This window comes from Marmota marmota, unplaced genomic scaffold (genome assembly GCF_001458135.2).
Source record: "Marmota marmota marmota unplaced genomic scaffold, marMar, whole genome shotgun sequence".
Lineage (NCBI taxonomy): Eukaryota > Metazoa > Chordata > Mammalia > Rodentia > Sciuridae > Marmota > Marmota marmota.
Genome location: NW_026000082.1, coordinates 7,716,848 through 7,733,382, shown reverse-complemented (window position 1 = coordinate 7,733,382; position 16,535 = coordinate 7,716,848). Strand labels below are relative to the sequence as shown.

General features: G+C 45.4%; 1 protein-coding gene and 1 long non-coding RNA gene across 2 annotated transcripts; one reads left to right on the top strand and one right to left on the bottom strand.

The window, feature by feature from the left end:
* Positions 1–985: 985 nt before the first annotated feature.
* Jun (Jun proto-oncogene, AP-1 transcription factor subunit) lies at positions 986–3,767 on the bottom strand. The gene is made up of 2 exons (XM_048815299.1): positions 2,256–3,767; positions 986–2,175 (listed from the first exon to the last, which is right to left on the bottom strand). The coding sequence occupies exons 1-2, from the start codon at positions 2,813–2,815 to the stop codon at positions 1,743–1,745; spliced, it is 993 nt and encodes a 330-aa protein (XP_048671256.1). The 5' UTR covers positions 2,816–3,767; the 3' UTR covers positions 986–1,742.
* Positions 3,768–3,919: 152 nt separating this feature from the next.
* Positions 3,920–11,681, top strand: LOC107141713. The gene is made up of 2 exons (XR_001503464.2): positions 3,920–4,961; positions 10,633–11,681. It is a non-coding gene; the product is annotated as an uncharacterized LOC107141713 (long non-coding RNA).
* Positions 11,682–16,535: the final 4,854 nt, after the last annotated feature.

The window sequence follows — 16,535 nt, the reverse complement described above, 5'->3', positions numbered from 1 at the left end:
CAGAGCTGAAGTTTGGTTTACATGTATAAGCGGATTGATGTTTGTATTTTCTCTTGTGAATATTTTCCATAGTATTTAGATTAGCAGCTTTTGAAACTGTTTCTATAATAATTATATAAGCCAGTTTATTTTAAAAACAAATTAAGAAATAAATATGGATACAAAATTGTAAACTGCTATACTGCTAATTTTCTTAGGCATAGATGTTCCTTTTAGGGGGAAAGGAGAAAAAGAAGATGGAGAGCGAGATAGGCAGACAGACACTGGGAGAATGTTTCATCCAGATCACAACTTCTAGTTTGACTCTTTCAAAATTCTTTTCTTCTTAATTATCGAGTAACTTCAGATTGCAATGTTAACCCCAGAAACTGAAAAGAAAGCTTTAGTATAAGTATACAGCTTGCTTGGGAAGAAAAAGGTAGAAAAGGGAAAGGAATTCAAGATTTGTTATTATTGGTATTTGAATACATTTATTGTGACAAGAATGCTGTTATAAATATTCATAAGCAAAGGCCATCTTTTTTCATCTAGGAATTGTTAAAGTGAAGATTTCAAATTGGATGGATACATCTTTTGTAAAAATTTGCAACAAGCTCCTGTTTTGAGAATAAGCATCTATTGTTAAATTCTACTAACATTATAAATGGTCACAGCACATGCCACTTGATACAATTCCAAACTTTCCAACTGTTTGACTTCCCGGTGGGCTGCTCCCCTTCAGCCAACCCCCACTTCTTCTTCCAGCCTCCTGAAATACCACACTACCACAAACCAGTTTGGTAAGCAATTCTGTACAGACAGCTTGGGAAAGGAAGAGTACAACCTGATGATAGCATCAGGTGCATTTATTCCTAAAGTCTAACAAAGAGCAGTTTTTATTGCTTGATAGCAAGAAGCGCTATGGGTGATTTTCATTGACACTCAAGTCTTTCAACTCCACCTAGATACCTTTATCTATAGATAATGCAGAAAAGAGGTTGGGGGATACTTTTCAACATTTTATTGTATTTTCTTAAATATCCTTTCTGGAATTTTCAGAAACAAAACATAAAAAAATTATATACTTTATTACAAATGGTAAACTCAGAGTGCTCCAAATCTCTTATTTACAAACAACACTGGGCAGGACACCCAAACAAACAAACATGAAATAACTTACAAAGGCAGGAAGCTGTTTATTGACAGTAATCAGCTTTCATCAAATTAAAAAAAAAAAGTATATATGTACATACACAGTTGAAGGCAGGCCCCAAAGAGTTCATCTGTAGGCTCGGCCGGCCTTCCTTGCCCTCTCAAACCTCCCTCCCGCCTCCCCTGCCCAACCCTCCCCGCTTTGTGTTCTTAAGGAGTACTACAGAAGCAATCTACAGTCTCTATTGCAGTTTGTAAACCCCCGCCCCCCTTTTAATACTGAATGAGATCGAATGTTAGGTCCATGCAGTTCTTGGTCAATGTTAAAGAAAAGTCTATCATTCTGTTCGCGCTGGGACAGCCCGTTCGCAAAGCGGGGCAGCCCGCAGGCGGGCCCGCTCCCTGGCTTCACGCCAAGAGAAGGCGCGCCAAGTCCTTCCCACTCGTGCACACTGGGGGCGCCGTCAGGACGCAACCCAGTCCAACTTGGATACCCTTGGCTTTAGTCCTCGGACACTTCTTTTTTTCTCTCTGTCGCAACCTGTCAAGTTCTCAAGTCTGTTTCTTGTTTTTTTTTTTCTCCGTTGCCCCTCAGCCCCGACAGTCTCTCCTCAAAACGTTTGCAACTGCTGCGTTAGCATGAGTTGGCACCCGCTGTTAACGTGGTTCATGACTTTCTGTTTTAGTTGTGCCACCTGTTCCCTGAGCATGTTGGCCGTGGACGCCAGCTCCGAGTTCTGCGCTTTCAAGGTTTTCACTTTTTCCTCCAGCCTGGCGATCCTCTCCAGCTTCCTTTTCCGGCACTTCGAGGCGGCAATGCGGTTCCTCATGCGCTTCCTCTCCGCCTTGATACGCTCCTGGGACTCCATATCGATGGGAGACAGGGGCGGCGTCTCGCCGGGCATCTCGGGCACGGTCTGCGGTTCCTCCTTCAGGGCCTGCAGCCGCGGGTGCTGCACCGAGATCTGCTGGGGCAGGTGGTGTGGCGGCTGCTGCTGCTGGGGCTGAGCGGGAAAGCCCAGGCCGGCCGTGCCGTAGGAGGGCAGCGGAGCATTACCTCATCCCGTGAGCCTCCGCGGGCCCGGAGAAGAATCTTCNGAGAGATCGCGCTGCCGTAGGAGGGCGCCCCGCCGCCGCTGCTCAGCGCGCCCGGGTTGAAGTTGCTGAGGTTAGCGTAGACCGGCGGCTCGCTATGCAGGCTGGCGCTGAAGCCACCGTTGCCGCTGCCGCCCGCCACTGAGGCCACCGCGGGAGCCACCATGCCCGCCCCGCTGACCGGCTGTGCCGCCGACGTGACGCTGGGCAGTGTGTTCTGGCTATGCAGCTCGGCCAGGGCGCGCACGAAGCCCTCGGCGAAGCCCTCCTGTTCGTCAGTCACATTCTTGGGGCACAGAAACTGGGTGGGGGTCGGCGTGGTAGTGATGTGCCCATTGCTGGACTGGATGATCAGGCGCTCCAGCTCCGGTGACGCCAGCTTGAGCAGCCCTACATCGGGAGAAGTGAGAAGGTCCGAATTCTTGGCGCGGAGGTGCGGCTTCAGGCTGCCCACCGGGTCGGCTAGGTTCAGGGTCATGCTCTGTTTCAGGATTTTGGGGTTACTGTAGCCGTAGGCACCGCTTTCGGACTGAAGGAACGAGGCGTTGAGGGCATCATCGTAGAAGGTCGTTTCCATCTTTGCAGTCATAGAACAGTCCGTCACTTCACGTGGGGTTTGTTTGAGCTGTGCGCAGAAGTTTCGGGGTCGCAACAGCGCGCTGGCAAGCAGGGGACACCCGCGCCTCCCCAGCCTTTAGCAAAGAAAGTTTCTCTAAGAGCGCGCGCCCCCGCTGGCTGATCTCCCCCCAGCGCCCTCTTTCCCAGCTCGCTCCAGGGAGCGCAGGGTTAAGACGCCGCCAGCACTCTTACTCGTCCGATCGCGGATCGCGCGCGCTGCCCGGCTTTAAAAAGTCGCGGTCACTCACTGAGCGCTCTTTGGGCGCAGCTGTACCTCGGAGCCAGGTGATGAACTCGCCTCCCGGGGCAACGGCTCTCCGGCGGCTCTGGGCAGCACCGATCCCACAGTGGCGGCGGGCGGCGGGTGGTGGCCGCCCGAACTCAGATGTCTGTCCCCTCCTCCGCTGCGAGGGGGAGGGGGACGCCCGGCAGCCGCGACTCGCGCTCGCCCAAGTTCAGCAACCAGTGCTAGCGAAGCTGAGCGCAGGTCTCTCCTCTCGCCGCTGCCTTCTTTTCTTTACCGTCGCCGCGGCAGCCTACGGCGCAGGGTGGGTTTGCAAAAGTTCGTTCCGGGACCCGGGGCCACAAGTCCCTGGTCCACAAGGCCGGGAAAGTTGCTTGCTGCTGCTGCTGCCGCTCGCTGACTTCCCCGCGCGGACAGTCGCCGCTCTCAGCGGTTGTCAGCAGTGCCCAGACAGCGGGGCTCTCCTCCCGGGGGCGGCAGGAAAAGGAGATCTCCAGGCGCTCCCCAAAACACCAGCCCGGGCGCCACAGGCACTAGCTCTAGGCTGTTGGTGAGAAAAGAACCAGATTTGCAGCTCAGACTCCACTGCCGTCCTCCTGGCTGGCTGAGTGTCTGTCTCCCTCAGTCCGCACCTCCACTCCGGCCTTGCCGCTTCAGCTACACTCAGTGCAACTCTGAGCCCTTATCCAGCCCGAGCTCAACACTTATCTGCTACCAGTCAACCCCTAAAAATAGCCCATGATGTCACCCCAAGGCCTTCCCATTGGCTCGCGTCGCTCTCAAGGGGGCGGGCCCGCCCGTCGCCATGGAGACCCCACCCTAGAAGATTCTTCTCCGGGCCCGCGGAGGCTCACGGGATGAGGTAATGCTCCGCTGCCCTCCTACAGTTGGGCCCTTCTTTCTCCTCCTCTCTCCTTCCCCCTCCCGCGCTCCTCCGGGCCGTCTCTTCCCGGGTCCCGCCCGGCGCGTCTTTCCCGGCCCGCCCGGTGCATTGTGGGCTGACGTCTTGGGGTTTGACTGTCTAGTGACGGTGACTGCTGCGGGCCGGTGCACGCTCGCAGTGTCAGACCCAGGCAAGCTCAAGTTCAGGGCTCAGGAGCGGGATGCGGGGACCTGGAAGGCTAGGGATGCGGGCCAGTCTTCTGGGGCAGAGTGCGCAGACGGGGAATGGAGTTATCTCCCCACGTGGGGGGCTCGGAGTCAGCACGGCCAGGAGGCTGGGCGCTGGAGCCCCCCCCCGCCCCACCCTCCTCCGGGGGGCGGGAGCACCGCCCTTAAGGTGGCTCTGTGAGGTCCCGGAGCTGGCGAACGAAAGTGGGCTTAAGTTTGGGGACGGTCTTGAGAGTCGGTTCCCTATGTTGAGAACGTTCGGAAGTTTGTCTCTTGTTCAAGTTCAGGGGTCCGCATGGCTGTGTGGCTGCGCCGCAGAAGCCAAGCTATTTCATTGCTGGATACGGATTTAGCTGAGTCCCCTGCACCCTACTTCACCCTCCCGGAACGTGTGGGAAAGCGTGCAGAGGATTCAGCTCTGCTTCCCAGGGGCGGTCTTTTTAGGGGTGGAATTAGGGTGCAACTCAGCGTCTAGATGGGAATGAGCATTCCGGAAATCAGAAATTCGGGGAACCGCGAGTTCGCCTGCGCCCGACTCCCGCCCCCGCGCAACGTGCGCACCTCCCCACCCCGAGCACACACTATAGCACTTCTTCCGCCCTGATTTGCCTCTGGGAAAACAAGCCGGAGAGCTGGGGGCACTCTCCCAAAATCACGCCGCGGAGAACTGGGTGTCTGGAATAGAAGCGTGCTTATATCTCTCCACTCCCTGTCTGGTGGTGGGCCCATATTCTGTGCAGCCTCTAGGAAGCGCTAGACCCATGTAAGTGGTTTCTTTTCTGCGGTTAGGATCTTACCCCTGCCCCCCACCCTTATGGACCAGAGTATATGGTGGAAATACTGAAGTCGGGAATCGTGGTTCTCTCTTGGACAGGCCCCCACGGTGTGAAGTGCGCAAATCACGGAACTTCTCTGAGCTTTCATTTGCCTCATCAGCAAGTGGGTCTGGAGAGATCCTCCGCCTTGGTCTGCCAGGAGTTAGTAGCATTGTTGCCTTCAGGGAAGTGGTCACTAAACAGCCCCTTCCCTACCCTTTCTTAGAGTTTCCCAGAGCCCCTACTAGTGTGATTAGGGGAACCAGTTGTATTTTCCAGTGAGGAGCAGGAGGGGAGGAAAAGGTTGGCAGTCAGCTTTTCCCCAAGCCTTCCAACTGAGTCTGGGGTTTGACGTATGTCCTATAGCAGTTTAATTTCCTGGGTTATGATTGGAACTTTGCTGCTGCTGAACTTGGGGGAATTCATCCATGGGTTTGTAGACCAGGGCCTTAAGGTATCTGTGGCTTTTGTGATTTCAGAAACCAACAGCAGCTGGTATCAGTGGGAAGTCGTCCAACTTTTCTTCACTCCAGGCACTAACCTCCCTGTCACTCCTGGAGGAGAGGATAACTGGCTACTACCAGCCAGGCACTGAGTTGGGGTGGGGGTGGGGTAATGATACCAGTGATGACAGGATCCAGTTACTTCCCCCAAGGAAGAACATTATCTGTGGCCTGAATCATTATCTGCTAATCAGGGAGCTGATGTTCTATATAATGTTTTATAATAAAACGAAGTTTCATGCACCAAACACCCACAATCCACCAGGTTTTCTAAACAATGTATACCATTGTCTTCTTACAACCATTTTGAGAAGCATATATAATTATCCAGACCAAACCTGAGGAAATAGTCCCAGAAATATTGAGTGTCTTGCTCAGGTCACACAGGCAGCTGGAAATTGATCTCAGATTTGTGTTGCATTCCCTTGTATTTTCTCCTTTCCTGCAAACTTTCTTGTGAAGTATTAGTTTTGTGCAGAGGAAAGAGTGCTTGGGAGATGGAAGAAATGTTTTTTTTCCTGAGCCTCTGATTGTAACTCCTATCAGAGCTCTAGTATGTAGAAGCCTAATCTCAGGACCTGGTAAATAAATATATATAAATATATATATATATATATATATTTTTTTTTTGCCTAAGGGTTCTTTGTGTTCATCTCTGCCTTATGTGGTGTAGCAGGCCGATTTTCGTCTTGTGTAGAGAAATAGCATATTTCACCCCAAAATTAACAGCTCTGATCATGGCAATGTCTCTGTCTGGAGGCCTTCATTGGCCTCCTCTTTTTTACCAGGAGAGATTTCCACTCCTTTGCCCAGAAGGGGCCAGTTCAGCACCTCCTCTTTCCATCCTCCCTTGTCCCTCCCAGTTCCCTGTCAGGAAAAGCTGAGTTCTTCTGTCCTAATGAGCAACCCTAGCATGGGTTGAAATTTCCTGCTCCAGTTTCATCCCCACTGTGGGTCTTCGGGGAAGCTCTGCTCACTGTGGTCACTTAAGGACTGTTGTTGAGGAGGCTTCATGTTGACAAGGCGCTTCTCAACTACCTTGATTGGGGGAGAGTACTCAGCCAATCACGGACTGGGCCTGGGTACATCACTTCTGCTCATATACCACTGACCAAAGCAAATCATGTGGCCCTGCCAACTTTAAGACTCTGTGACCATGCCAAGTGTCTGAAAAGGAGTGTCTCTCCAGGAGTACTTGAGGAAACTAAGGACTCTTACAGTCTCCATTTCTGTTCACCAAATGTTTGGTTCACTCTTGCCTCAACCACAGTATTTGTTCACCCTTTCCTCAAGGGTGTCAGCCCTGAAGACCTTTCCAGTCACAATATCAGCTCACTTTCCAGATTTTCTGGATGATGTGTAGTAGAGTCTGCCTCGGGTCCAGATGTGTCTCTGCTTCATCAGAAGGAAAGATACCTCCCCTGCATTTATTCTGGGACAGTCATAGAATCTCCATTTGGAAAGGGAAGGAATTGGAGGTCACAGTAGATGCTGGCCCACTGAGCAGATATTTTGAAGGTCCCCTCAACCCAGTACCCCAATTAAACCCTGGCTCTGTTTCCTAAGTATAGCCCTCATCCATTGTTTTCTGTGACTCCTGGATTTGCCTCTCATAGTCTGCCTTATCTACATTAGATGTATCTTAGGGAATATACTTTAAGCCTTTAAGGAATTGAGGGATGGATGGATGTAGGTGATGTCAAATTTTGAAGATGGCCTCCTGTAATACAGGCTGCTATTCTTTGGTAGGAACATTTCTCTCAAATATGTAGACTTCTTGTCTACTGGACACCAGGTATGCCATATGCCAATAGCTGCAGCCACAGTTCTTTTCTAAACAGACTCCTATGGTTTGCAATTTTTCTTTGCTTCCTTGCTCTCTTGCCTGCAGATCCCTGTCTCTGTCTCTCACACTCTTGCTTTCAGCTTGGTTTTGAGTGCTTTAATCTTATTGGGCACTGGTGGGGGAGCTGTCAGACCTCTTCTCCTCCCTTTTTCAGAGCCATTTTGTCCAGTTGGAAGCAGACACTAAGTTACATCCTGATTTATCCTATGGTTTTAGCATTAGGTTCACACCCCTTGACTTGATCCTTGTTCCAGAGCTGATCTTCTTCAAGATCCTTTTTTTGGTGGAAAACATTTCTTGATTTTATAGTTTGGATTGAGAAACGATTACCTCTTCTAACCTTACAAATCCCTGAATCTGTAGGTTATCTCTACTCTTTTTCATTCCTGCTCACTGAGTGGCCAGATCTTTTCTGAGCTCATCTCTTTGGGAAGTTATTTAGGATAATTTCCCAAATGCATCCAGCAGCCACCAATACATGCTGCTAACATTGTTTTATACTTTCTTGCTTTAGTTCAGTAGGTTGGTGACTTTCCTTCTACATTATCACAGATGATGGATTTACCAAATAGATCACTATCCTTTCAGCTTCTGATAACAGTGTTCTTACGTTTTTGCCAGCTGATGAATATTGAGTAGTTGACGTGTTTATTATTGTTATTACATTACCCTTTGTCTAGGTGCCAACTTTTTTTAAAAAAATATTTTGATTTTAGTTGTAGTTGGACACAATACCTTTATTTTATTTATTTATTTATTTTTATGTGATACTAAAGATCGAACCCAGCACCTCACACATGCTAGGCCAGCGCTTTACCACTGAGCCACAACCCCAGCCCCTGTCTAGGTGCCAACTTTTGTATCAGCCAGGAGCAGGTAGGTTATGCGCGGTAACAAAAAAATCCTAAAATCAGTGGCTTAACACCGAAACTTTATTTTTTGCTCATACTATATGTTTGAGGTCAAAGGGACTCTGCTCACTGTGCTCACTCAGAATCCTGTGCTGAAGATTTCATCCTGATGTTTCCACAGTGAATTCAGTCACCCTGGCAGGAAAAGAAAGCATAGCAAATTCACGTTGACTCTAAACCCTTCCTTCCAGGAATGAAACACATTATTCTGTTTATTGGCCCAGACCAGTCACATGAACATGCCTTCAAGGTATAGGAAAGTACAACCCTACTGTGTGTGTCTAGAAGTCAGAGAGATGGAAAAAGCATACCTCTGTCTAGACTAGGTGATGCTTTGATAGCCATCCACAAATCTGGATTACAGCCTGAATTGTTTCTCACTTGTACTGCATGTCTGTCATAAGTCAGCTGTGTTTGTACTTTTACCCCCATCTTTGCCCCAGACCCTGACTAATAAAGCATCTTTTCTCTAAAACATCACTGGTGGTTGTGGCAGAGAGAAAAGAGCATGGCTTCTAAAGCTTCTGCTGAGAGCAGTTTACATGGCCAAGCCTGATGTCAGTGGGGAGGGACAGGGAGTATTTGTGAATGGTAATGCAGTCCACCACACCCTGTACTCCACATTCCCTCCATTCCTTTGAGTCTCAACTACTCCAAACATTTTCCATTCCTCTAGCATTTTCTTCTTTCCATTTACTTTTTTTTTTGTCCTTAAGCAAAATGTGAACTGGCGAACTCCTATTCACTCTTCAAGACCCAGCTCAAATAATCATTCATTCTGAAGTTTCTTCTACCCTATTCTCCCACCTAGCCCTCAAAGTTATCTTCTTTGGCTCTCACCACACTGGGTACACATCTGAAGGAGAGGATGTCAATCACATGAATTTGTAAATGCCTTCTTTAGTCCCTGACTCCAAATTCAGAAAATGTGTCCTACTTATTTTGTATTACCAATGCTTAATAAGGAACTGGGCACATGCAGCCAGAGAAGGTGCTTAATGAATGGTTGTTGAGGATTTTTTTTAAAAAGCCTTTTCCATGGTGGAATTAAGGGGGTGTTTTAATAGTCACATCAAAAATGGTACCTTGTTTTATTACATAATATATGGAACATGTGAAACCCCCTAGCTAAAATGTTAGTCTGAAGCAGCTAGTACTTCTTCCCTTACTTTGTTTTCTCCAGCCACACTGGCTATGGCTAGATCAGTGAGGATCGCCTAAATTATGATAAAATTATGTAAAAAACAGTTCCCAGATTTGGGGACTTATGATAAAAAACAAACAGAAGGAGGGTGAGAATGGTGTTTCTTGCTTCTGCTACATGTCTATCAAGGTTGGGAAGGTCTCTGTGCCATGTTCCTCTGGGATCCAGACTAATGGAGCACCCACTTTTGGTAAGGTAACAGATCTCATGGTAGAGGAAAAGAGAGCTTTAAAGGGTCTTACCTGGGCCATTAAGTGTCTTTGTTTTAAATGGCCACATGTCACTTCTCACAATTAATTGGCTAAACCTAGTCCTCAGCCCCTCCCAGCCACAAGGGGCCAGGAAATGCAATCCTATTTGCCTGGAAGGCAGAGATCTGGAAGTATTTGGTGACCAGTTCTAAAGACTCCCACACTGGCTTTTCTTGGTTCCCCAAACATAACAAACTATCTGTTGCCTCAGAACCCTTATATGAGTCCTTCCCCTCTTCCCTATTCTTCAGCTGATTTCTTTCATTGAATTTAGCATAAGTGGTACTTACAGAGACTGCCTGTGACTTCCATACTCCTACCTGAATTAGATTTCCCCTTTTACATTCTCTCAAAAGTACCTATATATTTTTCTTTGTAGTTATTTGGATTTGAGGGTAGGTAATGAATAACACCCCTTTCAGTTAAGAATCAGCTGAAAGTTTGACACAGGGATCCTCAGATAATGGGGATCATGATGTTATTTTGACAGTTAATATAGACTGTATTGGAGATCATGGCAGACATGAAGCCACAATGGGTGTCCTGATGCTTCACCCCTGAATTAAACTAACCTAATTGTTCCTGGCAGAGATGGGCAGCTGCAGGTTGCTTCCAAAGGGGCAATTCATGTAAACCTCCTTTGGGTGAATTAACTGTGAAAGAGAGCAAGAGGTAGGCTGAGGTAGGCTTGCTGGGGCTCCTCTTCTGAAGCAAGACAGTAACTCACTCTCCTTCCCAGGGGGAGTAAGTAGGTCTGAAAGACCTGCTTACAAATGTCCCTAACAAATGTCTCCTCACAGAAAACTGAGGCTAGGGAAATGGCAGTTTCCTCTTAGCAATAGAATTAAATATGTTATTATGTATTTCTTTGTATGATTGTGTATTTTTTAACTTTTTGTTTAAGGTGTCTTTCACCAACCAGAGGCCAAGCATCAAGAAGGCAGAAGAAAGTATCTCTTGGTCTTCACTGAGTCTACAGCATCTAGCATGGTCCAGAGAGTGTGCTCAGTCAATCTGGGTTATTCATCAGAGGTTTTGGTCAAGGAGAAGTACAGAACTGTACATCACCCTTATGGGCATGCCTAGACTGCACTCAAAATTTCCACAAAACTTTCAGGATCATAAAGTAGCCAGAGTCCTTCTGGGTGATCTTCCAAGACCTGTCCTTCTCCCAGTGAAGGACCTCCTTTGGCAGCATCTTGGCTACTTAAATATTGTAGCCACAGAGTGAGGACATGATGCCCAGAGAGCAGTAGTACTAATTCTACTTAGTGCTGCTGGCTGGACACCTGCAGGAATACTGTGGGTATGAAACTTGGAGAGCAATTTTGGCCAACCATAGAGATCTGAAGGTAGGATGGCAACACCATAAGAGACCTGAAACCATGCTCCATGGGAAAGAACTGAAAGAACTGGGATTATTCAGGTGGGCATGGGGTAGGGATGGTGGGGACAAGACAGAACATATAGGAGTCTCCAAATAGGGGGAGTTGACTTACTCTGTAGGCTTTGAGGTCAGAGCTAGAGTAATGGTTAGACATTAGAGAAGACAGCTGCTATATTTAAGGAAGAACTTTGTGAAATTAGTTATTTATCAATAGGACAATTACTTTAACTGTAGAATTGAAGTCCCTCCACTGAACACATATTTATTGTTTTCTATGTTCCAGACACTCTGTAAGGTTAGTTTATGATAATTCCTCGCAAGCACATAGTACTTGTGGTATTCATCACTTATTTTCACAGTTCATAAAAGCCATCTTAAGTAGTCTCATTTAGAATTTGGAGTTTGTCTCCAACATTTGTGGTTTCTCAATTTTAGAGTTACACATTTTTACTCACAAAATTTGTAAACTGCATTGATGTTTTCTCATGTCCAATGTTAGTTATATGGACATTCTTCTATCAAAACAAGTGTTTTCAGTATCATAAATCAAAATTACCTAGACTTTATCCACTGTCTTTATTGCTTCCATATTTGTTTTAAACTTTTCTGCAATAAACATGTACATGAGGATCACTTGGGAAGATGAGATACTCCCTTACTGTTCTGGTAGAAGAACTATAAAGTATCCACCAAGCCCCTGCCCTTTGTGCCTTGGTACACAGCTAGACTGCATTTCCTGGCTCCTTTGTAAGTAGGTGTTCCTGAGTTTTAAACATTGCAAAGAGGGTCAATAGGATGTGCGTCACAGGCCTGGTTCATAAAACCATCTCTCCCTATCTCCTGATAAGGGACTCCAAGGTCATACACAGGGATACAACCACAGAGAGAAGGAGCCTGAATCTCTGAAAGAAGGTCGTCTGAAACCCAGAAATCGGGTTTGGACTTGGATGAGAAATCAACTTTATTATGTTGATGGATTGAGATTTGGGATATTTGTTAGAGCTGCCAATGTCATCTTACTGCCGTTGGTGCTGCAGGATAACCTCAGTGAGGGATCACAAATCCAAAGTAGGGGTTTTGTCCCAGTTTGAAGAGAATTAATGGAGAAGACAGAGTAAAGCAGATGGCACTTAATTGCATATGGAGGCTTCCTTTTGCTAATATTTTCTTCCCATCTAATTTATAAACTTCATGAGGCATGTTAGCATGTCTTATGTCCTCTGCTGTATTTCATCGTAGAGTATTTACTGAGAAATGCCTGGTGCTTTGGGGTTTTCAGAAAGAATCTAGAGAGCACATACTGTTAAACATTCATTAATTCAACAGTGTGTGAGTATTTACCATAGGCCAGCCTCTGGTGATCATGGTAAACAGGAACTACAGGCCTGCCTACAAGTTGACAGATAGCAAGGAAAGTGGGTAACCAGGAGGTAAGACTAGTCTGATAATGCCGTGACGTGACAGAGAGGAACAGGATTCTCTGCCTGCACATGGCATCTAACAAGGGTAGAGACCAGAGAATTGTTGTTAAGAAGGTGGTGAAAGTTTTAAACTGAGACTTCCAGGATGGATAGAAGCACCCAGAAGAAGTGGAGGTGGTGCAGAGAAAAAGAATAATCTAAGAAGAGTCAGGACGTACAACAAGGCCTGGTGTTAACGAATGTAGGGCATGTTTGGAGGGACAAAAGGGAAGCAAGAAAGGAAGAGTGAGGATGAGCATCAGAGGAGGGCTTTGTGGTTTATGTACACATGTACTGAAATGCACCTGGAGGCCTTGCACTATGTACAAACATCATACACTAAGATGTGTATGCATGTTCTTAGGAAATAGGACTGGGTAGCCATCAAGATGTCAATGAATGGGCTGGGGTTGTGGCTCAGTGGTAGAGCACTTGCCTCACATATGTGAGGCACTGGGTTTGAATCTCAGCACTGCATATAAAAAAATAAAATAAAAGTCCATCAACAACTAAAAAAAATATTCTTAAGAAATGTCAATGACTGCTATTTGGGTAAATTCCACTGTCCTATTTGTTTTAAACTTTTCTGCAATAAACATGTACACTCGCAATTTTAAAAAAAATCAAAATGCCTTTTTGTTGTTGTTTTTAAATCTTCTTGTGACTACTGTAGCTGCTGTCCCTCACTGGAGTCTCACAGCCATCCTCTGAACATGCTGAAGTTCAGAGTTGATTCACAGCAAAGCTGCAACTAGACTTCCTATGGTCCTTTTCAGTCCCTGCTCCATGGTACCTGCACAATTCTGAGAAGGGATGATGACTTTTCTAGGAACCACAGACATTGGTGAGGTGTTACATGTCAGTGTATATGTTGTTGGCAACCTGGAGAAACTGGGTCAAAGTTTTCATGATGCTGACCTATCTGAGAGGCTGACCCCAACACAGAGGATGGTTCTGAACTTACCGGTTTGTGAAAATTTATCTTTTTGTGATTCCGTCTTGTCCTTTGCCTAGTGATGTGGCAGATGGGGAGGTGGGCTGTTGATAATTTGCTAAAATGAAGTTAGGGAGTTGATTGTTGCTAATTACTCTATCAACTTACATCTTTATCTAGCATATTGGTGCTTGGCCAAACCAGTGGTGATGAGTATTTGCATTAAATACTCAAATTCCTGAAGGTCTGGAAAGACCACATTAGTATTCTTTAAATCATGATGTGGCATTGAACAATCACCCAAATCTCAGAGGCTTGAAACAATATAAGTTTATTTTATAGGTGTTACAGGTCCATCTGGATTCAGGTTTGAGCTGTTTACTGCAAAACCCAGGCCAAAGGAGCCTGTCTGGAATATTGCTGGTGCATGTCACAAAAAAAGTGATAACACTATGGGGTAGCTCCTAAGATCACAGATCACTTCACCTTTCATTGTCCACAGACCACTTTCATTCACCTTTTATTGGCTAAGGTTTATTGCAAAGCCAAATGTGAGACATGGAGGGCTTGCTAGGGAGGGAAGGCAAATGTTCTGACAAACACCTCAGCTCTCTGAGTCTCGAGTTCTTTAAAATGAAAATAAGTGAAATAAATACATGACAGAATATTCAAACCATGGAACATTATGCAGCCATTCTAAAAGATGAGTTAATTGTCTATAAAGAAATGACCTGGAGGGATCCCCAGGATATAGCATTAAGTGAAGAAAGTTTTAGAGTGAAGTACATAGTATGGGCTCCTTTTTGGATGAATTTTAAAAACACTTTGAGAGTATTTGTGTGAGACCGTTAATAAAAACAGCTTATGTTTAATGAGTGCTTCGTAGTCACTGCTAAGTGTTTTTATATGCATTTGCTTACTTAATCCCTGGAAAAACCAGAGGAGTAGAAAGCCCCAAAGGGCTATTACCAGCTACTTTAGTTGGAGGCAGGATTAGAGACATTTTATTCACTTTGAAACTTAGATCATTTCTGTAAATTCGTGTTTGTCACAACAGGTGAAGCAAACCACAAAGTCTGAGTGCCATCCAGTACCAAGCACTTTATCTTCTGCTCATTGGCCCTCAGTTGAGGTGGTTCAGCCTTCCTTAGGCCCCAGTCAGTCTTCTGTACTCCCTGTTGCACATAACACCACTGCAGTTTTCTAAGTAATGACAGTGGCTTTTCCTGGAACTACCTACTTTGGTGTCTTGTTGCACGTATACAGTTTGCAGCCTAGAGAGGGTCAAATACAGGGCCATCCCCTGCATCTCATTCTAGAACCCGAGCTGGAGAGGCAGAATCTACTAGGGACATATTCTTCTCAGGAAACAATTTAGGGTAAATGAGAGCACACAAAGGTTTTTAAGGCCCAGACATGGAACTGGTGTGTTGCCATTTCTGCCCACCCTCTGTGGGCTGAAATGATTCACGTGGCCAAATTCAATGTCGGAGGAGTTGGGAAGTCATGGAGGGAGGTTGCAGAAGGAGGAAGTAAATAGTTGCTGTAGAGTAACCTACCACAATAAGCATGGATTGCTTTCTTAGTTAAAAAGAAAAGCAAACTAATAAGATGAAGAAAAGAGAATATTGACCAAGACTAGTTTAAATTGTGTGCAATACAATAACGTGTCCAAAGTCACATTATGCATTTCTTAAAAATAAAACCCCCATATCTACAATTATAGTGAGCACAGTGGTGTTAACAAGGACATTTAATTAACTAGAGTAACTCATTGCCTGGTTGGGCAATTGAGAGTTTACACTAGCTTGACTTATGCTGCTTGTGATGTGACATTAATAATAAGCATAATTCAGGGACTGTTTAATGGCTCTCTGTGTATATTACTGCTACTTGTGTGGCCGAGTGCAATCCAAGCAACCAAAGTCATGAAATCACAGGCTTTCAGAACTGGAAGGGCTTTGGTGCCCGTGGTAGGCAGGTGCCTCCTAACTTGGCTGCTTTTGCCAGTTGTAGTCATTCTCAACTAGGAGTGTCTCACATTGCTGGAAAATGGTTCTGGAAATCAAAGCTTCTTCATTTAACCAGTGGGAACACTGAGGTCCCCAGCCATGACTTACCTGAGTGTCAGGAAGTTAGTGGTCAAAGATGGAATGGAAAGTCAGATGTCTTGAGTGGGCCCAGAGCCTTTTATTTTGTTTCTCTGTACGACCCAAACCTTAAGCATGTAGATCACTTGGAAACATTCACCAGGCTCTGAAAACTTGCATGACTCTAATGCTGCTGTTTCTACATCTACAGCTTCCTCTAGCATGAAAGAACCCAAGCACTTCTTAGAGTAGCTACCTCAGAATCCTATGAAGAAACCACTGACACAGAATGTATCATGTTAAATTCCCTAAAACACTGTTCAGGGAAACAGGCCTGTTCTAATGTCCTTTCTTTTCTAAGTAATGTAGAAAATATCTGCCAGTATAACTTATAAGAATCAATCATTCACATACAAAATGTTTTATTAAGTATTTATTAAGAATAAAAGTCCCATTTCTCAAGTTTCTGACATTTACCTATCACTTTTTTTCAGTTTTACATGTCCACTTACATGTAAAATTAATTAATGTTTTCTTCTAAATAATTCACTTCTTTAAAACTCTAAAAAGATGTTTATAGATTATAAATAGATATTGTTGGATTGGATTGGATCCTGTGGTAAGTAGAAAACAAGTATTAATTGCCATAGACATTTAGTTAAAGAAAATATTAGTAGAAAACTATTAAAATAAGTATTGATTTGTCGATGTACCATTGAATGTTGGTCCTTATTCTATAAGTGGCAGGCATCTTCCACTGATTATGGTAGACAAGTATGGGCTTTGGAATCAGATGGACTTCAGTTCAAATCTTAACTCATTCCCTTTGTGGTGGTATAAGATAATTTCCTTAAGTGGTTTAGCATAGTTTCTCATCTGTAAAATGAAATAATAAAACTATCTCCCACCTATGTGTATGTGTGTGTGTGTGTGTTC

Excerpts from the sequence above, each read along its gene's own strand:
- Jun (XM_048815299.1), bottom strand. The coding sequence starts at position 2,815 with ATGACTGCAAAGATGGAAACGACCTTCTACGATGATGCCCTCAACGCC. Across the intron at positions 2,176-2,255 it reads CTGAGCAGCGGCGGCGGGGC|GCCCTCCTACGGCACGGCCG; the intron begins GCCCTCCTACGG and ends TAATGCTCCGCT.